Source organism: Nematolebias whitei, chromosome 4, assembly GCF_014905685.2.
Source record: "Nematolebias whitei isolate Nwh7 chromosome 4, NemWhi1, whole genome shotgun sequence".
NCBI lineage: Eukaryota > Metazoa > Chordata > Actinopteri > Cyprinodontiformes > Rivulidae > Nematolebias > Nematolebias whitei.
In genome coordinates this window covers 30,198,679-30,223,451 of record NC_056501.1, presented here as the reverse complement: position 1 = coordinate 30,223,451, position 24,773 = coordinate 30,198,679, and the positions used below count along the sequence as shown (strand labels likewise).

The 24,773-nt window shown below is 40.8% G+C and overlaps 1 protein-coding gene across 1 annotated transcript in view; it reads right to left on the bottom strand.

Moving 5' to 3' along the window:
• Window positions 1–5,976: 5,976 nt before the first annotated feature.
• Window positions 5,977–24,773, bottom strand: part of ablim3 (actin binding LIM protein family, member 3) — a 75,121-nt gene continuing 56,324 nt past the window's right edge. Inside the window, exons 7-23 of the mRNA XM_037675385.1 lie at window positions 22,342–22,429; window positions 22,150–22,208; window positions 21,982–22,053; window positions 19,845–20,006; window positions 17,580–17,609; window positions 17,348–17,474; window positions 16,773–16,868; window positions 16,446–16,496; window positions 11,084–11,200; window positions 10,861–10,931; window positions 10,577–10,745; window positions 9,673–9,702; window positions 9,267–9,322; window positions 9,042–9,108; window positions 8,940–8,950; window positions 8,774–8,854; window positions 5,977–7,634 (exon numbers count right to left, since the gene is read on the bottom strand). Coding sequence (XP_037531313.1) covers window positions 7,521–7,634; window positions 8,774–8,854; window positions 8,940–8,950; window positions 9,042–9,108; window positions 9,267–9,322; window positions 9,673–9,702; window positions 10,577–10,745; window positions 10,861–10,931; window positions 11,084–11,200; window positions 16,446–16,496; window positions 16,773–16,868; window positions 17,348–17,474; window positions 17,580–17,609; window positions 19,845–20,006; window positions 21,982–22,053; window positions 22,150–22,208; window positions 22,342–22,429 — 1,401 coding nt within the window. The 3' untranslated portion in view covers window positions 5,977–7,520. The remainder of the gene's footprint in view (window positions 7,635–8,773; window positions 8,855–8,939; window positions 8,951–9,041; window positions 9,109–9,266; window positions 9,323–9,672; window positions 9,703–10,576; window positions 10,746–10,860; window positions 10,932–11,083; window positions 11,201–16,445; window positions 16,497–16,772; window positions 16,869–17,347; window positions 17,475–17,579; window positions 17,610–19,844; window positions 20,007–21,981; window positions 22,054–22,149; window positions 22,209–22,341; window positions 22,430–24,773) is intronic.

The following is a 24,773-nucleotide window of genomic DNA, read 5'->3' as shown; positions in this document are numbered from 1 at the left end:
GGTAGATATAATTATTATTATTTTTTTTTTTAAGGAGTCTGGTAACTATGAAAACTGTGATATCCAACATGCAGATTTATTGAGAAACAACTCCAGACTCAGTTTTCCAACATTTACATAAGGAATCTACTACCAAACACAAAGATTGATAAAGTACAGCTAAGATGTTATGACAAGGGGAGCCAGGATACAGATCAGGGGAGATAATTCCTCATCTTCACCATCCAATTATGAGTACCAAGCCTATTGAAAAGCACTGATGAATTCAATGGACAGCTGACCTGAAACTGAAGATTGTGACCAAGTCAGAAATCTTGGACCTGCACACCTTGCCAAGAATAAGTGAAAAAGTGTTGGAGAAAACATTCTCCGGAAACATCCAGAAAAGTGTAAAGTGCCTTTTCCGGGTCGGGGAGGAGGTCCTGCCCCAAGTGGAGGTGTTTAAGTAACTTGCGGTCTTGTTCATGAATGAGGGGAAAATGGAGCGAGAGATTTATAGGTGGATAGGTGCAGCGTCTGCAGTGAAGCGGGCGCTGTACCGGTCTGTTGTGGTGAAGCAAGAGCTGAGTCAAAAGGCGAAGTTCTCAATTTACCAGTCGGGCTACGTTCCTACCCTCAACTATGGTCATGAGCTTTGGGTTGTGACCGAAAGAACGAGATTTCAGATACAAGCGACCAAAATGAGTTTTCTCCACAGGGTGTCTGGGCTGTCCCTAAACATCTTACTTCTCCATCAATCTGGTTTCAGGAAACAACACAGCACAATGACTGCTCCAATGAAGGTTTTTAATGACGTTGTTGAAGCACTGGATGCTAAGGATTATTGTGCTGCACTTTACTTAGACCAGTCTAAAGCTTTTGACACTGTGGACCATGACGTCTTATGTCATAACCTCTCAGAAATTGGTTTCTCAGATCATACTATCACTTGGTTCACTATCTCTCAGATCTGAGACAATGTAACAAAATGGCACTTCTTAGAGTTAACTGTTTACAATGGTGTACCTCAAGGCTAAGTCCTAGGTCCCACCATCTTCACAAGCTACATAGATAATGTAGATCAGACCATCCCTGATGCATCCATACATTTCTATGCTGACGATACAGTTGTTTATTGCTGAGCTAAAACAGTTGCTAAAGTTTTCCATCTTTTGCAGTCTGCTTTCAACATCATCCAGTCAGATTTGTTCTGTCTCAAACTTGTCCAAAATGCCAACAAAACCAAAGGGATGTTGTTTTCAAACAGGAAGTTGGTCCCAGCAGTTCTTCCTTCGATTTGATCCTTGAATGGTGTCCCTATTGAGTTTGTCGAGTCCTATAAATATCTGGGTATCTTGGTCGATTTGCATCTTTTCTTTAAGCTCCACGTGGAAAACCTAGTAAGGAAGCTGAAAGCTAAATTGAGTTTCTTTTTCAGAAATAGACCCTGTCTAACTCTGAATGCTAGGAAATGCCTTGTAAGTGTGACTTTCCTTCCCTCCATTGACTACGGTGACATTATTTACATGAACACCCCTACAAGCACCTTGCAAATGTTGAATGCTGCCTATCATGGTGTACTAAGTTTCATAACTGGCTGTAACTATCATACCCACCATTGCATCCTGTATTCACTGGTTAATTGATCATCATTAACTTCACATGGCAGCACGGTGGCGCAACTGGTAGAGCTGCTGCCTCTCAGCGAGAAGGTCCTTGGTTCAAACCCCGGTCCAGGGGCCTTTCTGGGTGGAGTTTGCACGTTCTCTCCGTGCATGCGTGGGTTTTCTCCGGGTACTCCGGTTTCCTCCCACAGACCAAAAACATGCATGTTAGGCTGATTGGTAACTCTAAATTGTCCCTAGGTGTGAGTGAGAGAGTGAATGGTTGTTTGTCTCGTTTGTCTCCATGTGGCCCTGTGATGGACTTGCGACCCGTCCAGGGTGTACCCCGCCCCTCGCACAGTGATTGCTGGACATGGGCACCGGCGACCCCCGTGACCCAAAATGAAATAAACGGGTAAAGATAATGGATGGATGGATGGATGGATGGATTAACTTCACATAGACTTACTGGTACAGTTTCATCTTTAAATCACTCCTTGGTCTGATGCCTTCTTACATCTCCTACATATCACTGCATGAGTGCAGCTACAGCGTGCACTCTCAGGACATTATTACCTGCAGTGTTCCTTCAGTGCAGACTGAACTAGGCAAAAAGGGCCTTCTCCTACTCCGCTCTTGTTTCCTGGAATATCTTGCAAAAGATCTGAAGCTCTCGACCTTGACCTCTCTAAGTGGCTTCAAACTTCTTCTAAGCTCATGGAAAAAATAATGCAGAGATGTTCCTGTTTTCACTTTACAACTCCCTACTGTTGTCATCACTCTTTGTTAAAATCAGGTCTCTCTTGTAACTGAGTCCCCGAGGCTCAGTGAAACTAACCTGTATAAATAAAGGTTGAATTAATGAATAACACAAGAAAAGACCCACCCAAAGCTGAGGCAGAGCAATAATGGAGAGACATAAGAGAAAAGAAGACATCACACAATGATAAAGCCCCATGGCTACAAGATCTGAGCACATCTGAACGCATAATCGCCCTGAACAAGAACCAGTATTCATCACAGCACCAGTCTTCCAAGATAGAGTTTCAGGTATGAAACTGCACCTGGACCTGACATGATCCGCACATATGGGCTAAAGGAACTGTCTCCTCCCAATGAACGCCTGGCAGCACAGGTGAGACAGCTACTAATGACAAGACTCACCCAGAGTGGTTGACCTAAGACCAGAAAGTCCCAATCAAGTCAGGTCCTCAGAAAAGGGCAATTCTATCCAATTACAAACAAATGACCTGCCTCTTTACAATATGGAAGCACAAGTCAGGGATCAGAGTAACTAAGATGAATACTAGTATGTACATGAGTCAATACATGAGTGAGGCACAGCAGAGAATTATTTACTCTCGGTCCGTCCGTCCATCCATCCATCCATCTGTCCATCCATCCATTATCTTTACCCGCTTCTTCCATTTTGGGTCACGGGGGTCGCCGGTGCCCATGTCCAGCAATCACTGTGCGAGGGGCGGGGTCCACCCTGGACATGTCGCAGGTCCATCACAGGGACACATAGAGACAAACGAGACAAACAACAATTCACTCTCTCATTCACACCTAGGGACAATTTAGAGTTACCAATCAGCCTAACATGCAACGTTTTTGGTCTGTGGGAGGAAACCGGAGAACCCGGAGAAAACCCACGCATGCAAGGAGAGAACATGCAAACTCAACCCAGAAAGGCCTCCGGACTGGGATTTGAACCAGGTACCTGCTCGCTGAGAGGCAGCAGCTCTACCAGTTGCACCACCGTGCTGCCCAAGTAAAGACTAATGAGACTTTTTTTAAACTAAAATATTAATTACATGGGCAGCACGGTGGCGCAACTAGTAGAGCTGCTGTCTCTCAGCGAGCAGGTCCTTGGTTCAAACCCTGGTCCAGGGGCCTTTCTGGGTGGAGTTTGCATGTTCTCTCCGTGCATGCGTGGGTTTTCTCCGGGTGCTCCGGTTTCCTCCCACAGTCCAAAAACATGCATGTTAGGCTGATGGGCAACTCTAAATTGTCCCTAGGTGTGAATGAGAGAGTGAATGGTTGTTTGTCTCGTTTGTCTCTATGTGGCCCTGTGATGGACTTGCGACCCGTCCAGGGTGTACCCCGCCCCTCGCACGGTGATTGCTGGACATGGGCACCAGCGACCCCCGTGACCCAAAATGGAATAAGCGGGTAAAGATAATGGATGGATGGATGGATATTAATTACATTTTTACCATTTAGCAATGACAGACTGATAATAAATATTGCAGAGAGTTTGTTTCTGGTATAACTGATGTTGATCAGAACTTTGCTTTAATTCTGGCAATAAATTGACACCATGTCAAAAACACCTTTGGCAATTACTTGATGAGTTGTTGGCAGTGGTTTATAGTTTTTATTTATTTTTGTTGGGGGGGGGGGGGGCTGTTTTTCTTTCATCTGCTCCCTTCTTCTGGGATCGTCACAGTGGGGGACCTGGGGGAGCAGATGTGGGGGTTAAGGGTCTTGCTCAAAGGCCCAGAATGGGGCAAATGAGGGTGGAGGCAGGTGTGGGTGCTACACCTATACCACCCACATTTTGATGTTGTTGGTACTGGGAGTTGAACCAGAGATCTTCCAGTCACAGGCCCACCTTCTCTAGCCTCTGCACCACCACTCCCCGTTTTATACAGCACATTTACAACATGATACAACACTTTGGCTTTTAAAAAGTAAAAACACAACGTGTGTTTCTCAGAGGAGAAGTATGTCATGAGTGGTCATATTGATTGAAATAGAAAAGCTCCCCATTCATAATTAATACAATTTATTACAGACTGTCTTGAATAGAATATATTGCAACATACTCAGACATATTGTAAATGCTCTCCTATAAAATTTAAATATACATATATATATATATATATATATATATATATATATATATATATATACAAAGTATATATATATATTTTTTCTTTTTTTTACCAGATTGTACATTAGAGGGGCACACATTACAGGTGGCACAGTTGTTTGAGCTGTCGCCTCTCAGTAAAAAGGTTGCTGGATCAAATCCAGGCCAGGGGCATTTCCTGGTGGAGTTCACATGTTCTGTTCATGCATGAGGGTTTTCTCTGGGTACTCCAGTTCCTCCCACAGCCCAAAAACATGCATGTTAGGTTGATTGGTAACTCTAAATTGTCTCTAGGTGTGAGTGAGAGAGTGAATGGATGTTTGTCTCGTTTGTCTCCAAGTGTCTCTGTGATGGACTGGAGACCTGTCCAGGGTGTCCCCCATCTCTCGCACAGTGACTGTAATACCACTTTACACTTCCTGGGAAATATTGTGTTGCTGAAAGAAATTACTGCCCAACACAGTTGTGGTGATAATCTGAGGTTTTTAACAATGTTTAGATCGGTGGTAAATGGGGTGCACCGATAAATCGGCCCGATATCCTTAATGGGCGATCGGCTGATACTTACATGAGAAACCGATTTTACAGATTTTTTATGTTTTAAGAACAATTGTCTAAACTTCATTTATATTTCAGAGCACTACCTCGTGGCCAGTTAAACAAGTTTGTATTGTTTCTAGGATATTGTTCAAGGGCATGTTTTTCAATAAAATAATATTGGAAAATTGAAGGCGTATCGTGACCTTAGTGTCGCTTATAAAACAAATCCGGTATCGGACAAAATCGGAATCGACAGGTCAGACTTTTTAGAGATCGGTGATCGTCCAGAAAACTGCAATGGGTGCACCCCTGGTGGTAAGTCTTAAACACAAACATCCCCAGATCTATTATGCTCCAGTAGATCACCAGCAAAGCTTTACACTGCCTCTGTCCACTTGTCTTCTTCCATTAGTGTCCACTTGCCATGTTTTTTTTTTTTTCTTGTATAAATTCTGCATCCACATCTGGCCAGTCATGATGTGTTATAAACTGTGATTCATCCAACCAGGTGTAGTTTAACCTTCATGTGCCCGCCATGATTAATGAGTTACACAAACTACACAAGACACATGGACACTCATGGCAAGCTGTTGTACATTTTGTATTTTAACACCTTTCAAACCATGTTTTTTTATTTTTTATTATTATTCTCCCAAGTGACATATTGTCGTAATATTTTTCATATCCAGATGTGAAGCAAATTTGCACAACAGTTTAAAGGGGAGAAAAAGCAGTTCAACACGTGACAAATGTTATAAATAAAAGAGAGGAGACAGATTTAAAGTTGCAGTTAAAACTTTAGTGTCAAATCAAAAAGACCAGTATTCCAAGGAAGTAAAGTCTAACAAACATGGGTGTGTTTCAGTGTTTCTTTGTGAGGGAAAATATTCTCCAGAGCTACAAAATTATTAAATTATCTCTCTAGAATAGTATAAATAATAGTCCTGTAAGTTCATGGATGTGCTCCAAGTCACAATTTTACTGCAACGAGCTGAGTGTTCATGAATCTTTCTCTTAATATCTAGAGGAGTCCAACGTTTTCTCAAATCAGAACAATCAACTTTGCTGCAAATTTGAATTGGAAATCTGTGTCCAATTTTAAAAGACAACATGAAGGACACAGATTTTAAGGTTTAGCTTCTCCTCCATCCACAACTGTTGTTTTTGGAACAGTATATCTTTTCCAAAATTTCAGCATCCACCTTTGCATCACTGGTATCTTCACACAAGGCACCCATGCCATGATTACTGATACCATCAAAATGTTGGCGTAACTTGTGTCGATTAAAAACCTGTATGGTCAGTTCTAACCGTTATCCTGTAGAATTTAATGTCCTTTATTTTAAATGACAAGTCAAAATCTGGACTTATACGACCACAAATCACACTCTGTCCATCTGAGATGAGCTTTTGCCTCGAGAACTCAGAAAAAAAAAAGTGCAAAGTCGACAGTTTCCAGTTACGTAATGCCCACATGGTGGTTTCTAGCTTCGAACACAACATTTCCTCTTTTTCCCTGAAACTTTTCAACATATTGTGAACTGCAGATGTTTTCATGACTACATGATGATGTTCTCATGGAGTTTGACGAAGCAGTGAGCAACAACAAGTTTCTTGGTGGATGCTTCTTTTATCTTGGCGGCACTCTTCCCGAATAATACGAACTGTATATTCTACAAACGTTTCTGCCCGTCGTCGCAGGTGATGCTACATCAACTTCAAATATCTATATTTAAAGAAGACACTGACTATCTACCTAATACCAACTTCTCTGGAAACAGGGGTTGTAAATAACTATTGAATTGCACATTCTCCATTTAGCGAACAGCTGCACAGGGAGCTACATCTGTTACATGGACGTGCTCGTCTAAAGTGTACATGTTGGGTCACACATTGGCTTTTATTTTCACGCAAAATCAATCAAGGTCACAAAAAAGAATTTTGTCTGTCTGTATTTGCAGGTGTATTTCATGTAAAAGAGCAGACGTGGAAAAAAAAAAAGTCCAATTTGATCCCGAGCCAAACGGAAGAGATGCTGTCAATGCTCACACTCGTTCTTCTTCTTGAATCATTCACACTGATCAAGCGTCATAAATGAAAGACTACGTTCTACTCATTCAGACTGCTGGTGCTGCACAGTCGTAACTATGAGAGCTTAACAAGTAAGGCAAAGCCGAAATCCTCCTCATCGTGTTTTAGTACTGCAGCTCTGGTCACAGGCGCTTGTCTCGTGTCCACATGGGCGCACAGTCACAACCTCTTCCATCGTTTGGGCTGTGAAAAGCACAGCACTACAGTGTGACAGTCTCTATTGCTTACACTCCAATCGAGCAAACAGCTGCAGCGGCAATCGGTTCACCAGTCCTTCCACTGGTGTCCCAAAAGTCCTCAGGTATGGGCAGAATTTGGTTTTGACGTTTGAGGACATCTGGAACAGGTTCTCTGACATGGCAGTGTAACTGAGCAGCGAGGTCTCAGGTTCTGTTGCTGGCAGTTTTTTAACACGTGTCCAAACAAGACTAGAACAGTCGAGCTTGTTTCTTCAGCTCATTCCTCTTCCACAACGCCAGCCGGTCGAAATCTTCCACGCTCATCCCGAACACTTGGGTGAACTCTTCTGGGGAAAGATGGCGCTAAACAAAAATAGAAAAACGACGTTATTTCATATCGGCGATTACGAATGTGTCTGAGGACCTGTCCACAGGAATGTTTTTTTAATTTTACTTATTTATTTGGGATACACACATTTATTTAATAACTTTTATGTAACCAGGCAAATCCCATTGACATCACTTTTGCAAGGGAGGCCTGGGCCTGAAGCAGCCTAGCATGCATGTTTTTAGTCTGTGGGAGGAAACCGGAGTACCCGGAGAAAACATACACAAGCACGAGAAAAACATGCAAACTCCACACAGAAAGACCCCAGCTCTAACCGGGGATTGAACCCAGGACCTTCTTGCTGTGAAGCAACAGTGCTAACCACTGAGCCATCGTGCTGCCACGATAAGGATTTATCAGTTCAGTCTTGCATCCACATGGAAAGTGTTTAGGAGCCCCAGAATAGTTTGGTTTAAAAACAAGTTCCAGGGTAGAAAACGCTTTTGCAGGCCTTGCATTTTTGTGTAGACAGCCAAAACGCAACTTTTTGAAAATGAAACTTTAACAGCCCAGACAGAAGGACTCGAGCTAAAATAACATCATTGCTGGACAACGTCTCCCACCCCATGCATGAAGCTGTTGCTGAACCGGAGAGCTCGTTCAGTGACAGATTACTGCATCCTAAATGCACAAAGGAGCGTTACCGCAGGTCCTTCCTCCCAGCAGCTGTTAGACTCTACAACCATCACTGCTCCCAACAAACTCAATAAGGATTAAATACATGCTGACCTCTGTTAAAACACACACTCTGCCTGTAAAAATGCATTGTAAATAGTTTGTCCTTATCAATGTTCCAACACATATTGAACATTATTATTGCTATTGTTTATCTTATTTCTTTATTAATTTTTTTTTTTTTATATATATTGTTTTTAACATTTAGGAACTTTTTGTGTGAACCTTTTTATCTGTTGCTGCTGTTACACTGAATTTCCCATCCATGGGGCAATAAAGGCTGTTTCTATTCTATTTATTTTAACCTGTGTCTGTCTGTCTGTCTTTTGTAACATTTGAAAATATGTTTTACACCAGCTTTTCATTACGTTTTGTCTCTTAACTGTAAAAGAGATAATCTTGTTCCAATAAAAAGCCTTATATTCTACTCCTGACTTACTTCTAGTCTGGCTCTGTCCACATCCTTGGGTAGCTTATTGCGCCCTCTGGTGGTGACAATGAGCGACTCGTAGGGATAAATCTGTAGGAAAGAGAAGGCAACACTTTTAAGTAATCTGTGTTTTATAAGTGCCTCTAATTATTACAAATCGTGTTAAAACCCCTACCTTGTGTTCTGCTGAAAGAAAATGGAAAAGGCCACGTAAATACACGAGACAAAGAGATTGGATTAACTGGTTCAATTTAATAAAATGCTAATTTAAAATTACCTCTGCTTCCCCAGTTGACCTCACTTCCATCATCATACTGGTACTGATAACAATCTGCGCTCTGAGGCTGCAGGTGCACAGAATGAAATTATAATTTAACTGCAATAATTGGCTATGGGAATTTAGCAGAAAACAGGCTAATTAGTATTGAAATTGGTTTAAAAAAAATAAACGAATAAGTAAAAGCTGTGTAAAAATGTGTCGTCATGGTAATAATGGTCTCACCCGTTGGATACCATTGCGTCCATACCCTGATAGAGAGGCTGACTTACAAGCAAAATCTAAAATTTAGACCAAAAAGAAAAGCATAAAAAAGATTAGCAAATAAAAACAGCAGCTTTGATTTTGATGTCGGCTAACACGCAGTTTCAGAAATGTCCAGGAGATGGCGCTCATTAATAAGGAACTTTAAAGCTTAATTCATCCAGATGTGTGGCACAATACAAAGCTTCAGGTGAATGAATGTCGTGCAAGCAAAAAAAAAACAATAATTCAACCAGTCAAAACAAACAAACAAATAAACAAGAAAGAACTGTTACTCCTCAACTTAAAGAGAAAGCAAGCAGCCTAAACATTTCACTGCAATTTTAAATTATGTATTTTTGCAGAAAGAGATTAAAGATGAACTCACCGCTATCAATGCTGTACTGAGATCGAGGAGCTGTGAGATAAACAGAGTATTTGGTTATATTTTAAACGTGCTGCAGCATCTTCTGAGTTTTAAATAAATTCTAATATCTTGGAATAAAAAGGGGTTGCATGTTAACTATCTTCCTTGCGAAACAAAGACACTAAAAAAGAGCAGATTAGGAACTCATCAAACCACGAGAAGCATATAAAATATTAACGGGCTAAAAATATTAAAAAAGAAACACTGATTGCTTTAGGTTCTCGTTTAACTTTTTCTTGCCTGTAAATAGAGCCAACTGAGCCCTGCCCGCTTGTTTTTCCTTCAACTTGAAAACCAGCTCTAATGAGAGATCTTACTGGCCATAAATAAAACAGGACAGCTGTGAGTACAGGAGCGTGAGACCGAGCCGCTGATGGAGGGATGAACAGATTGGAAGGCTAGTCTGCAGAGAGCATGTTTTGTTAGCAGAAAAATACGACAAAAAGGTCTAATAAGCACACCAGGCGTACAGGGAGACTGTGAAAAAGCCAGAGCAAAGACGTGAAAAGTTAAAAAAAACATGTAGTTAACAGAAGGCAGGTTGGTGTCAGAAACTATAAAAGAAGAGCGTCAACATTCAGCAGGTTCAGTAAAACAATTTAAACCCAGAGAACTCTGTTGGCGTTGCGCTGTCTGTTATTTGTGCGGCTGTTTCAGCCGTTTTAAATATTCTGATTAATTTAGATTCAGCTTCTATTTCTCTATAAACTTCCATTCGAGCCTCGTTGACCTGCTACTGTGCTCAACCTAAGTGACAGCAAACACAGAGGCTCATAAAAACTGCACAAACACACAGTCAGAGGCGCAGGAGTCCATAAACCTTCAGACTAAAGGAGGGGATTGAGCAGAGAGGGTGAGCCCTTACAGCCGTTGATGATGCTGTTGTACACCGTTGTCCCGTAGGCTGTTGTGTTCAACGTTTCTTTACTCCCACTACGAGAATTTCTTGCACTGCCCCAGGGGTCGTTGTCATAGGAACCAGATCTGGCTTTCATCTCCTCCTTTAGGATCATCCTCCCGATGCCACTCCCAACCTTAAAGCAAAGACAGTGGCGAAAAAGAAAGGTACAAACAAGCGGGGGGAGACGAAGTGAACCTACTTTAATTGGACGCTGACGAAGAGCAGATGGAAAATAACGAAGCTCTTACTCTTTGAAGACTCTGACTCCAACTCTCTTCATCTCCTCCCGTTGAGAAGCGTCTTCTTGGCATGCGATAGGCTAAGAGAGAACGGAGATAAAAGAGATCCCCCTTGAATGAGAACAGAGCTCAGGGTGGGAACAAAATGAATAAATATGACAACACTGTTACAAAATGAGCTGTGCGGTTCAGAGAAAAACAAAATAATACACATAAAAAGCAGCTTCCTTACCCCTGGGGGAGCTGGTGTATGGGTAGTAGTCAGACTCTGACTGCGTGTATGGCTCTGGGGAGTAAGTGGACAGACTGGAGGACCTGAGGATGTCTTCACTGGTTCTGCTTTTTGTGGCTGATTCCATACGATTGTCTGGAAAAGTATGGATCGAGTTGGACCAAACGATTGTTTGTCAAAAGTCTGAACTGTTTAGATGGTTAGCTTATCTCAACATAGACCCTTCTTTTTGATTTTCATGACAAAACTTAAACATTTCTGTAGATTAAACAAGAAACGTTATGCTTTTGTCTTGTCACACTCAGATTAAAACGTTACACTGTGACTTGCTTTTTTCCATCCACTAAAACATGAGAAACAAATCTGTTGTGATCATTTAAAAGATGATTACTTGGCTAGTAGCTATAGTTGCCAAATATAGCTTAAAATACAGAACTGTCTCATAAAGCCCCCTTCACATTGGGTAATAAGCACCCGTAGCACTCTCCACAGCATATAACACCATGGCTGTGGCAAATTAGGAAAACCTCCTTCAGTGCAAAATTTATCACAACTCCGAGTACTCAAAATAAAAAGGCTCTCCAAAAATGATCACGCATGACAATATTTCGACCGCACCAACTATCTGCGACTGCACCAAGATGCAGCTATGCAAGGTGATGCCACGCTAGCACAATGCTACTGCTACGGATATCACGCCAGGTTGCTTCCATAACCTTATCAGGCTAAAGCCTCGACATGAGGCATGACGACCAAGCTGTGTTGTAGACATGCTATGGCTTTGCTGAGACCTGATAGGCTGCCACTAAAAAAGATACAACCTCGCTACAGAAGCTTTGTTGTTTCCTCACAAACCTGCATGGAGCATCGCACTGGGTCTGTGTGCAAACTTTGGCTTATTTTTTTTCCCCCAAGGATCTGCAAATGTCAATCAACAAGAAATACATCTCTTGCGCTTTAGAAATGCAAAAAGTTGTGGCCATATTGAAAGACAATTTGCTGCATTGTTTATTTGGAACATGTTCCAAATTATTTTTGGCATGAACAAGGCTCTGCAGCTCATGCAGGAAAATTAGGAATCCCTGTGAACTTTGTGAAAACATTTTGGGAAAGTCTGTCAAAATACTGCTTGGGAACACGTCCTGCCCAATAAGTGCCACCTTATCATTCTATTACATGTAAGGGAGAGTCCACTGCATCCGTCATGTGCCAAAACCCTGCAAAGAACATTCACATCCTGGGGGTGGGGAGTGATTCTGACTAAAACTTAAAAGAAGGAAGTCCTGGACCTCCTTATTTTAATATCCTAAAATTAGTAATCCTAGCAGCAAGAGTTTTGGTGACACTTTACAATAAGGTACACAAAATTAAATTAACAGCTAGGGAACATCTCAGGAGCTAATGGATAGTTAACCAGTACTTACTGCGGAACACACAGCTAAGCCATATTAGGGGACTACTGGTTAAACGAAGAGGGACTAATCAAGAACTAAACCAATAGGTTTATAAAAAAAAAAGAAAATCCAACAAAATCAGTAATCACTAGGAAACAGGTTTTTGACAATTACGAGCTGTGACTGGTGCAGAGTTCATTCAGAACCCACCTGGAGAATTTATGCTCTGCTTCTGTGGTAACAAACCAGTAGTCCCCTAATAAAGCTTTGCTGTGTGTTCCCCAGCCCATTAGCTCCTGGTTCGTTCCTGAGACGTTCCCTAGTAGTTAATCAAATTTTGTGTACCTTATTGTAAAGTGTTACCAGAGTTTAAGCAATCAAAAGCTGTGAAAAACAATAAGCTCTGTTTAAAATAGGTTTTAGCTAAGATAAGCAGCTAGCCAGGCTAGCAGCTAGCTTCTTCCTGTTGCCTTCAGTTGTTATGTCAAGCTAAGCCAGCTCAACAGACAAACATGTCTGCTCCACTGACAGCCCGGCACCGGTTTGTGCATCTTGATTTCAGAATTATTTTTTTTCCTAGCGTTTTAGGATTTGGCCTTCAGAAAGCATATAAAAAATAAAATTAAATAAAATTAAAAAAAACCTGCACACGTACAATAAAAGTGACAAAGATTCAAAACTAGATTTTCAGACTCAACATTCATCATAGAGTCATCACATTCACTTTTCTTGTCAGAGGAGATCAATATTTGACCAAGAGCAGGAAAATAACTTCCACATTAAAGTGGGTTCAGTTACAGCGCAGTCTTTTTACGAGCACTGCAACAAGATGATACTGAGGCCACTCTGCACTCCGAGCAGTCAATGAATGTCAATGGGAGCAACATGCAGTGTAATGTCACACTTCATTCTGCTAGCCATTAGCCATGCCAGCCCCCCCACAACCCACAATCTATTGGATTCCTATATACATGAAGAATGAGGCCTGCGCTAAACATTTACATCTTTCGGACACACTCAGTGATGTTTTAGCTCTACTACGAAGCGACTCACACAGACAAACACGTGTATCCACTGAGACTGAGTTAAACAGCCAGAGGAGGGATATACTTACAGTGGCAAGGTCACCGTGTAAAGTGGAGCACGGAGTGGGGGGAAGTGAATAAAAGTGATTGGATGCAATAAAAAGGAGGCAAAAAGAAAAGGGAAACATTATTGGATCATCCCAGAGGGAGATGTGAAAATGTAGAAGCTTTGCTACCCACACATGAAGGACAATAAAAAATTCTAACATATTTTTAATACAACCTTTCTTTAGTGTAAGTAGCAAACTTTATAACTGATTAGTTCAAAACTGGTTATAGTCTACAAAATCAACACAGTTTTATGTGTCTGCTGTGTTTGAGGTTTTGCATCAACTCTGGTTGGTGCTGAAACAAGAGGAAGTACTGATCAATAGCAATTAAGGACGATGTGCAGAAGTAGGATGGATTAGATTGACATGAGTTGTCAGTGGTCAAACGAGGCGAGCTGACACATTTAAAAACCCATACGTCTTCACAATACCCATTTGCAAATGTATTTCCATATGTGGAAACATCCTGACCAGTTATGAACTAATAGTAGCGCTGAGAAACACATAGACGTTGACAATGACTACACACTCAGTGACACGGTGATTACACACTAACCCACACACACTGAACAGAGGAGCATGCAAGGAAGAAAAAAAACAACAGAGATAAACAATCATCAGTCAAGAGAGGCCGTGACTCTCAGCTGAAAAGCTTTTTAGAGTGATTCAATTCAATTCAGGTCAGTTTATTTACAGTATATAGCGTCAAGTCACAACTGAAGTCATCTCAGGGCGTTGCACAGAAACGTTCATATAAAAATAATAAATTAACACTATTTGTCTGAGGAGGAGACTGCTTTGAATTTAACTTGATTGCAGAACTCTCATCTTGAGCAACAGGGGAAAGGAAAAATGTCCTTATGAGGAAGAAACCTTTAGCAGAACCAGGCTCAGGACAAGCAGCCATCTGCTTTGACCAGCTGGGTTTGGTAGGAACAGATACACAATGGCAGGTCAAGAATCACATGTTAAGACAGAAATACTATCAAATGAAAACTATTCAATTGTAACAAATCATTTAAAGAAATTAGGTCAATTTGTTCTCCATTAGTCTAAGCTTAAGGCAGCATAACAAGCCAACCCTAAGTATAGGATTTAGCAAAAAGTCTTAAGCCCAGTCTTAAAACTGGACAATGTGTCAGCCTCATGGACATAAACTGAAAGTTGGTTCCACAAGAGAGGAGCCTGATAACTGAAAGATCTGCCTCCCACTCTGCTTTTGGAAACTCTAGGAACCGCGAGTAAACCTGCAGCCAGAGAGCGAAATGCTCTGTTGGGAAAATATGTAACAATAATATATTGAATATAAGATAGAGTTAGGTTGTTGAGGGCTTTGTAGGTTAGAAGTAATATTTTGAATTCAGTTCTGGATTTGACAGGGAGCCAATGGAGATATGCTAAAATTGGATAGATATGATCTCTCCTACTAACTGGAGGACAGATTAATGCCATCCAAGGAGGTCGAAAGACTGAAAGATTAATTCCTAAGTTGCTCAGGTCCAAAAACTAAAACCTCAGTCTTGTCTGTGTTCAAAAGCAGAACATTTAGGGTCATCCAGGTTTTTATATCTTTAAGACATCCTTATAGTCTAAGTAGCTGATTGGATTCATTTGGTTTCATGGAAAATATAACTGTGTATCATCAGCCTAAGAATAAAAAAATGAATGTTTGGATGAAGCTATTATTTTTGACAATTCAGAGAGCTCAACAGGACAAAGACAGTCCAAACACAAATCTGGTTCTAGTGGCATTTTTAAAGTTGTCTCATCTAACAGAGAACCAGAGGTGATAGTAGGAATGTGGGTTTGAATGTTTTCCCTAATTGAGGTGCATTCCCTAAGTCAGGAGTGTCCAACTCACTTACAAAAGGGGGCCACAATTAAAACCTTTTTCAAACTAAGGGCCCATTTCAGAATCTACATTAACTCAAATCAGATACCCAGCATCTTTTCCTGGTCACATGTTCCTCAACAAGTTTGATTGATCTCATTTGATGTTCTCTGTTGTGCTTTCAATGTCATAATCAAAGATTACTGAAAAAAATTCAAGAGATATAAGTATTTTACATGTAACATTTCATCTTGGGGGCCAGAAAAGATGTCAACAAGGGCCACATTTGACCCCCGGGCGTTGAGTTTGACACATATGCTCTAAGTGATGAGAGGAGAGAGAATCTTTTTTTTGTTTTTTTTGTGCACTGAAGCATGGAATACATACAATATACTGATCAGCATTTGAATGTAATGACTTGTGAACAAAGGTTACCTCATGTTACCTTTGCACACAACTTTCTACAATCAGGAGAATTGCTTTCTTCGGGTTCTTTCCTGTAAATCACACGCTAACTAACGACTCATAGCAGAGAAACAAAAAGGACTGCTCAGTCAATTATTGGTATAATTTTCTTTTACATTGTGAGCTGTTAGTTAGTTTTTTTAATTCTTTGTTTGTTCTCAGTGTGTCACTTGTCACGCATGAGCAAACCTTCTTTCATGGTCTGCTCCACTCTAATTTGCCACCCAGAACTTGTCACGGACTACAGACAAACGCAGGATGTTACTGCTTCTGGCATGCTCACAAAAATGTAGCTCATCTCCATTTAGCAGACAGATTTTATTTTTTCTTTCAGTTTGGAAACAATTTCTGCAAGACGAACGTTTATTTCATTGCTGATTTCTCTTGCACGACTTATCTGCTTTTGTTACAAAGTTAGTTTAGTTTTTGCAAAAGCATACTAGTACTTCAATGAGTATAAAAAAAAAATAGATGTCAAACACAGGAGGACTAAACTGACAGGACAGGCAGGCTGAGGCACGACTAACTGCACTGTACCCGTTCTCTTATAGATGGGTGGCTTCCTGTAGAGGTTGTGGTCCCCAGTGGCTGAGGAGAGAAACAGGAGGTGAAGACATGAAGGAAGAACAGAGGAGAGAAAGTGAATGGCTGCTGTGATGATGTAATGAGAAGGTGGTTACACAGGAAGTCCAAACAAGGTAAAGATACAACACGAGGGAGAATAATATACCTGAGTGACTGCGTGTCATACAGAAATGAAACTCAATCACATGTGAACACATACATGTTCACATGGGTCACAGACTTTCTGAATGATCTGCATTGGTGTTGGGAATGTTGCAAGAGGGAGATGAGAAGTCCTACCTGGGACATGAAAATGTTTAGGGGGCTGGTTTGAGGTGGGTGTGCTTGATCGCCCCTCTTGGCCATAATAAGGTGAACTCCTGCCACTCTCAGAGCCTGTAGCCAGCCACAGCCAATCACAGCAAAGGAAACACGGGGAAAAGGCCTCAACACATGCAGATAGAAAACTAAAAGCTACGATTGTTGTTTACATTTTCACCTGTGCGGTGGAGAAAATGTGTACTCAGAGTAAAAAGTATTATTAATGACCTTGCCCAGTGTGGAAGAAGTAGCTCAAATGACATTTGAGGCACAAATGCAGCAAATGAGGCAGCCAAACATGTACAGTGACAATCATGAGGAGGTGAACCTATAATCTAATGTTCCAGATAACACCATATGAAGTTTAGTGGCTTATAAGAGAAGTGACCAAAAAAAAAAAAAAGATTGATTAATATTATAGTAAAAGACTGACATTTTAGGAAACAATTCACCCATTAACAACTAAAAAATATTTATTGTCTGGTCATTTTGTAGAACAAAAAGGATAAAATTACATGTTGAGGACAATTCATGATAAGTTCCACCTTCCTCACCAGGGTAGCCAAAGTGCTGTGGAGACTGAGGCATGATGGGTGACATGCCTTGATGACTGAACATAGGGGAGTCTATGTAACCTGGACTGGAGCTCCGGCGCTGTTTGGCATCCAGTATGTCAAACTCCTAAAATACAAAAAAAAAGGGGGGGTGAGTTGAGTTGAAAAAGGAGCAGTCAGCAAACTGACACACAACCATGACAACATGTAACAACTTGTTTGTAACGTTTACCTGAGAATATGGAGAAAGAGTTCCAAGCGACTGTAGAACCAGTGAAAACAGAAAGATCATATTTAGGCTGGAACAACAAAAAAAGGTCACGCATTTACAAAATTAGTTGTAATTGATGCCTGCTCCCTGCGTACGGTATGACTTTGAGATTGCACAAAACTTTTGCAGTGGGATTGCAGTGGTTAATTTAGTGGTTTCAGCATACTGGGGTATGGAGGAGCACAGGGAAGTGTTGGTACAGCAGCGTATTCACGATGATTCAAGCTCAGTTTATATTTGTTGGTCAATTCCTACCAGTAATATTTGAGTATAAAAAGAAGCTGTTTTCCACTGGCTGTGTCGCGCCCATCTCTGTCCACATTACTCATGCTCTGGCTCATTTTGGGCTCACCTCAGTAGATACCCCCACATTTATGATTCACTCTACTGGAATGCACCTAAATGAGTATAAGCAAATTAGATCAGTTTTTATTTTTTTCATCAATATGATAATAATGATGAAAAAACCCATACGCTTAGGTATGGGCATTCAAGGTTGCAGCTCCAAATGTTTTCTGAACAATCTCTAATCTTAAAGCATAATTTTACATAAATTCAGTTTTATTATATGTAATCAGGCAATAAATGTCCAACTTGTTAGTCAAAAAGGACAAACAGAATGGATTGTGTCTAACAAGGTTGAGTCAGGTCCTCTGGACGGATTCTACTTTGTTGAAATGTTTTGTCTTTAATCCACAAGACTTATTCAGTCTGAGGTGCTGCAACAAACTCAATTTTATAAATAGCACCTTCTCAGAGCATTTCAACCCTTTCTCAACCCAAGAATGGTTTGTGCATTTTCTACAAGCAGAATTTGCTTCAATACACCAGTCCTACTGAGAATCTATGCCTGATACATGCATATTTACATACACAGGGTTGAATGATCATAGGAGTTTCATGAAGCTTGTTTATCATAAATGTTTAGTATTAAAATATACACAATATATGATGTGGATACATGCATATGGTAGTCTAGGTATATAGGTGAAAAAAAGCTAATCATTAAAGAGAATGAATGAGAAATGTATTTTTTTGTACTAATTGGGTACAAAATGTCAACTGGAGGGTATTAAATGGCAACCACTGTTTACAAGTGGAGGTACAATTTGGAAGAGTGACAAATGGACCGTCTCTCATTCACAACATGGACCCAGACCAAAGTGGTGCAACTTGGTCGTCAAAAATTTGCAGCAGTACTAGCATTGATGGCCCCCATAGCTAGAATTTTGATATTTACAAGGACATGGAAACAACCTAACACAGATAAGATAGCAATAGTGATACTGTCATGCTTGATCGTAGTGTGTAGATGCAACTTGAAGAAGTCCAAGAGAGACATGCCAGAATATGGTGCGGTTGCAAGTGGATGTCTTGAGAGCATGAGGAAAACAGGACAAACCTGAAGTGGTGAGTAGTTAACCAGCATCATCAATGCCTTTACACTGAAAGAGGTTTTCTAACTTTACTGTAAGCTAGACGTGTTTTAATTGGTCAGGTAGACCACGGAGAATGAAGGGACTGGGAGGCCATTGTTTAGTAAAGGGGAGCCCGAAAATCTATTAAATCCATAGTTGGGTATTTTAAAGTTAATTGTATGTTTTGCTTTGACAACCACACTTTTTTCTTCTTCTTTCGGCTGCTCCCTTCTTCAGGGGTCACCACAGCGAACTAACTCGCATGAAGACTTGGCAATTGTTTTTACGCTGGATGCTCTTCCTGATGCAACCACAGTTCACCGAGCTACCACAGCCCTCTGTGTGGAGAAGAGAGCTGCTATCTAGGGCGCCCGTGGGAGCAGATGGTGGGGTTTAAGGGCCTTGCTCAAGGGCCCAGAGTGGAGCAAACAAGGGTAGAGGCAGGTTTCCCCATCCACATTTTGACGTTGTCGGTCTCGGGTGTCGAGCCGGCAACCTTCTGATCACAGGCTTGTCTTTTCTATCCTCTGCACCACCACTTATCCCTTTGACAAGCACACATACAGTATCTAACAATTGTTTTTCAGTTAAATCTCGGCTAACGCACAAATGTTCAACTAATCCTGCATTTATGTTCACTACAGACATTTAGGAAAAACTAAATGCCTGTCAGCTGTAATCACGGACCTACTACTACTAATGCAACAACTTTCTGAATGCAGTTGGAGCCCAACCAAATTGTGTGAATGAAGACACAAGCTTTGACTCATTCTGAAACCAGATCAGGGATGAGTGTGGCAGTAAGTACCTCTTCATAGCTGTAAGTGTCTAGTCTGTCATCAGAGGTGTATCTGTGGTACGGCTGGTATGAGGAGGACATGAGGTCTGGCTGTTGGACCTCATATATGGCCTTGACCTTTGGCAGGGCAGCTAGATCCTTATAGTCTAGGATCTCACTCTCCATTCTGGCCTGGAAAGAGTACACCACATCCAACCACCAAAGACAGAGACAACAGCAACAAGACCCACTATCAACCACGTGGACAATGCACACTGACAGATGGCAATGTGAACTCTACCAGTGATAGCAAAAATATCATTCAGCTGAGATAAGACTGGGGAGGCAGTGAGTGAGATGAAGCACACACAAGCACAAACAGACAAAGCAGAGCTTGACAGCACTTTGAGCTGTTGACCTTCGGGAGCTTTGCTTGTGTAAGACGAAAAGCAGAGGAAGCAAAGACAGACAAAAGTTAGGAAGAGGAGGAGGAGGCAGTGTGGACGATACGCATGCTTACACTGCATTTCTCCTTCATCCATCACAGTGAACAGAAAGGTCATTGATTATGAGAGAGGAGCAGAGCAGGGAAGGGCAGAGAGCAGTAACTCCTGCATGCATGCAGACATGCACTGACATGCTAATACTGCCATCATATACAGCAGTACTCTGCAGACTGCTGAGCAGCCTGACGTCTACTGAAACAATGGAACTAATCTGCGCTATGCACATCTATCCATCTGTTTATTAAACACAGTGTGACATATTTAGACATTCAGTCTCCTGTAATATTATTTTAATGCTGATGAAAGTTCTCTTTTAATTTGCTAATGCTACTAAACGTTCTGCTTGTGTTAAAATAAACTGCAAAGCCTTTATGGTGAATCAATAAATAGGCTAATAGAGGACTTCATTAAAAAAATAAATATAATAAATGAACATGAACCGATTCATTTCAGAAGTGTAGATTCAGCTCAGTTTTAAATTTGAAGTAGTGAACTTGCACAACACTAATGAAAAATTCACCCATCAGGCCTTTTCAGGTAAAACTTGTACACTTGTCTCAGTATTTTAAACCAGTAATTAAGAAAGATGTACCTCGTGATCTGATTGTTCCAAATACTACTGCTACTTCACAACCTTTATATTTTTGCTATAAAACTGTGGCAGGAATCTTGAATCAGGACTGCCTGTGCCATGGCTTAGTACCATTTCTAAACAATGAACTTGGTCTTTTTAGCTAAAACAAAATTTGAACCATAGTTAAGATTTGGTGGACTTTGAAAAAAACTGGCCTTTTGAAACCATGATATACCATGAAACCAGAAACCGACCCATGCCTAACCCTTTTAAGCTTGACCTAAAGTTGCAGCTGACCATACAGGGAAAGAAATCTGGAATAGAAATTATCCCAAAACTTCATAGCTACTGGCCTTTCATCATGAAATAACATTTTGTACTGAACGCCGTTTCCCTCAGTTGAAACTGATGTTATATCCAGTTTTACTGTGTTCCAGTTGCAAGTCAGAAAACCAGAAACATCTCCTGATTGTTGTGCTCAGTAACCAGGCTAACTACCATAAGAAATTCAAATATTTCTCTGCATTCTGCGCATTAAAATACTTTACCTTCATCTTCACGGTGGTTAAACAGTACTACGTGAGTGACTGGGTTATTGAAATCGAGCGAGTTGGCCTTTTTGGATTTTGAGTTTGATCAAGAATCTCAAAATTTTTAGGTGAAAATTCCAACTTCTGGTGGTATTTCAGGTGATTTTTTTTTCCAACTTAGAACTTGAAAATTCCAACTCAAAAGTACAAATGAAATGCAGCTTTAAGTACTTTGCTGATCTAAACTAAACAGGAGACTGACCAATGGGTGAACATTTGCATCTATAGAGCCATGCAGCTAAAGTGTGCACATCACATGCATTTATTTTCTTAGCAACTGTTACAATAAGCAACTAAGCAAATTACCCACACCACATAATGGATGGCGACAGAGACAGAAACAGGTGAACAGGCCGAGGAAGTGAGGGGCCTCATGTACTGGTGCAAACTGGTGGGAAGTGCTCATGTTTCTGGTGTGGCAAATGTGCTTAAAGTCTAAGATCAGTGCTAGTGGCAGCCAAGAGTGACTGAAAACTGTGGGGTCAAAGGTTACTTACACATATAACTCGACTGGGAGAGCCTATAGAAGACCCGGGAGGGGAGATGGAAGTCTCTGACAGGCGTCTGTGCTGTGAGGTACAATCAAAGAAAGGTAAAAAGGAGGAAATGCATCTTGTGAGAAAACTTGAATCGATTAAACATTTTTATTTAGAACCCCAGCTCACTCTGAGTCTCCTTTCTGCTCTTGCCGCCTGCTTGCATAAAGGGTGCCACACCTCACATCCTGATGAGCGAGACAATGAGGAAAGAAAGATGGGTGTTGGCACATGCCATGCATTTTTTTTTTTTTTTTTTTTTTTTACACTGGTGTGTGCGGGAGTGCATGCCAGCATGGGAAAGAAAGTGTTGAGCTTCACCTGTCAGGTACATTTCTTCGCCCTCTTTGAACATCGTGTTACACCGAGCGCATCGAGCGCAGGGTGGATGGTAGTGTTTCCCTCCTGCCTGAGAAAAAAAAAAAGAGGCGTGACTGAACATAAATTATCATCACAAGGAGATTCACAGATTAAGCGCATGCTTTTACCCAAGCCCCCACTGCGTGCAGGTCATTACTTCCATATGCTTTTCTGCTGTAAATCACCTGGACACCAGTGACCTCAGTGGTAAGTCATTATACGATTGCCTGTTGCTTTTTCATACAGTAATCACATGCAAGCGGTATAATAAACATTTTGTACGTCATTCAATAAAAAGTCATTGAAGTGTTTGACTTGCAGCTTTCATGCCGGAGTTTTAAACTAAGATCGGCATGTTGTAAGAAATGAACCTCTCATCACATTTTTAAACCTTGTGTCATGCGTTATTGCGAGATCGTGCTTGATCTGTTAGAGCTCAAAATATGGGTTGTGAATCACTCTCAACTACTGCCACATCAAATTTTAGCTCAGTATCTGTAAAATTAACCATTATTTGTGTTAGCTAATGTTGGTTAGATGCGGTGACCGTCTTAAATTGGGTTGACTCTAAAAATAATCAGTTGTACATTTACATCGAATGAGCTCTTTTGGAAAGTTCCATTAAAATTCATCTGGTGGTTCATGAGCTATTCTATTATCAAACACAGATGGCCTTTCCCTTTTTTCCACTTTATTTGAGCAAGTGCAGTTTAAACAGAAGTGGATTGTTTTCAAAATGGAACAGTAATATTTGGTGTGGTAGTAGCAGACAGTAGTACACAACACACACTGGCAGTGTGTGCATCACATGAGGATAAGAAGAATGTTTTTTCACTAAGCTTTTAGTAAAGTGGCTAAAAGTGATTTCTCAACATGGTGGTCAGTGTAAAAGTCCAGCATGCAAGATAGCTGAAATACAAAGCATTTATTTTAAATTGTATTTATGGATTTTTTGGAAAATGTTGATACAAATGTACGAACACAGTTGTGTTTGAAATGTGTGCACCTGAGTGTGCGCATTAGATTTAAGCAGGCAGGAACAGCGCAGCAGCATTTACACTTTAATGTCTGTTGCTTCTTCTTCTTGGGGGAGTGGTGGCGCAGAGGTTAGAGAGGTGGGCTTGTGATCCGAAGATCGCCGGTTCACGCCCCGGCCCCGACAACATCAAAATTGTGGGTGGAGTAGGTGAAACACCCACACTTGCCCCCACCCTCATTCGCCCCACTCTGGGCCCATGAGCAAGGCCCTTAACCCCCACCATGTGCTCCCTAAACAGGTCTCTCTTGAAAATGAGTTCTCGTGGCTCAATGAGACTAACCTGGATAAATAAAGGCTAAATGAAAAAAATGAAAAAAAACAGAAACAAGGTCTTGCTGCTGAAGGATGCCATCATGTGACCGCACTTCAGGCTGAGGGGTGGTCACATCCCATCATCTCTTCCTCTGAGACATCATTAGATAATTTATTTGATTAAAAAAAAACAGCTATTTTACACACATTCCTGAACTGTGACAAGTGAGCATTCATGTCTAGGTGTGTGTTGCAGTGCCATTTTATGTAATTTCATGCTGCATGGATTGTTCAGGGTGTTTTGAAGCAGATAGTTTCAGCAGGAGCTGCTGGTGTGCTGCATGATTCCTAATTGCATCTGAGCTGCATCTTAAATGGCACAGCCTCATAAGCTGCTCAGGTTACTTTGAAAGAAAAGTCCAAAGAGGATGCAGTTTTTATGTCTCCTACTTCTTGAAGCAGCTGAGAATGTGTCTTCTGAAGTAATCTGAGTCATTTCAGCCACGACTAGTACCATTTTTAACTAGGCTACCATCTCCAACCTATACCTTATTGGACTGCTGAATTTATAGCTAAACTGAAAGGAGAAGAGAAGAAAGCCAAAAGAAGAAGCGTTAAATGATTTCCTGTCATCTACGTGTTCTCCTCGCATCATCATTAAGTTCATGGAAAGTTGGACTGAGTGGACATTCTCTGATTCAAGCCTGGTAACTTACATGGATGCTAACCTATACAAAGTACAAAGTACAGCATTTCTGAAGAAATACCGCACAAAATTCCATCATTTTCTTCTTGGAAGTTGGGTAGCAATTTATGATTTGATTGCATGACAAGGTTTATTTTAAACATAGTTTTATTATTCAACAAATAAATGGAACAAACAAACAAACAAAAGAAACATAAGAGTTTGTGCCAAACATGGTCAAAACGCATAGGATTTAATCTTACCTCTTGTTTACGTTTAGGAAGTTATGATGGTGTGAAAGTGTTTTTTTTTATTCTTTTTTTTGTATAATTTTTGCAATCCAACAACTTCTGCATACTTCATGCTGTTAGAAACTCAAAAATTTATTGAAAAAAGTTCAGCCCATTCAGAATTCAA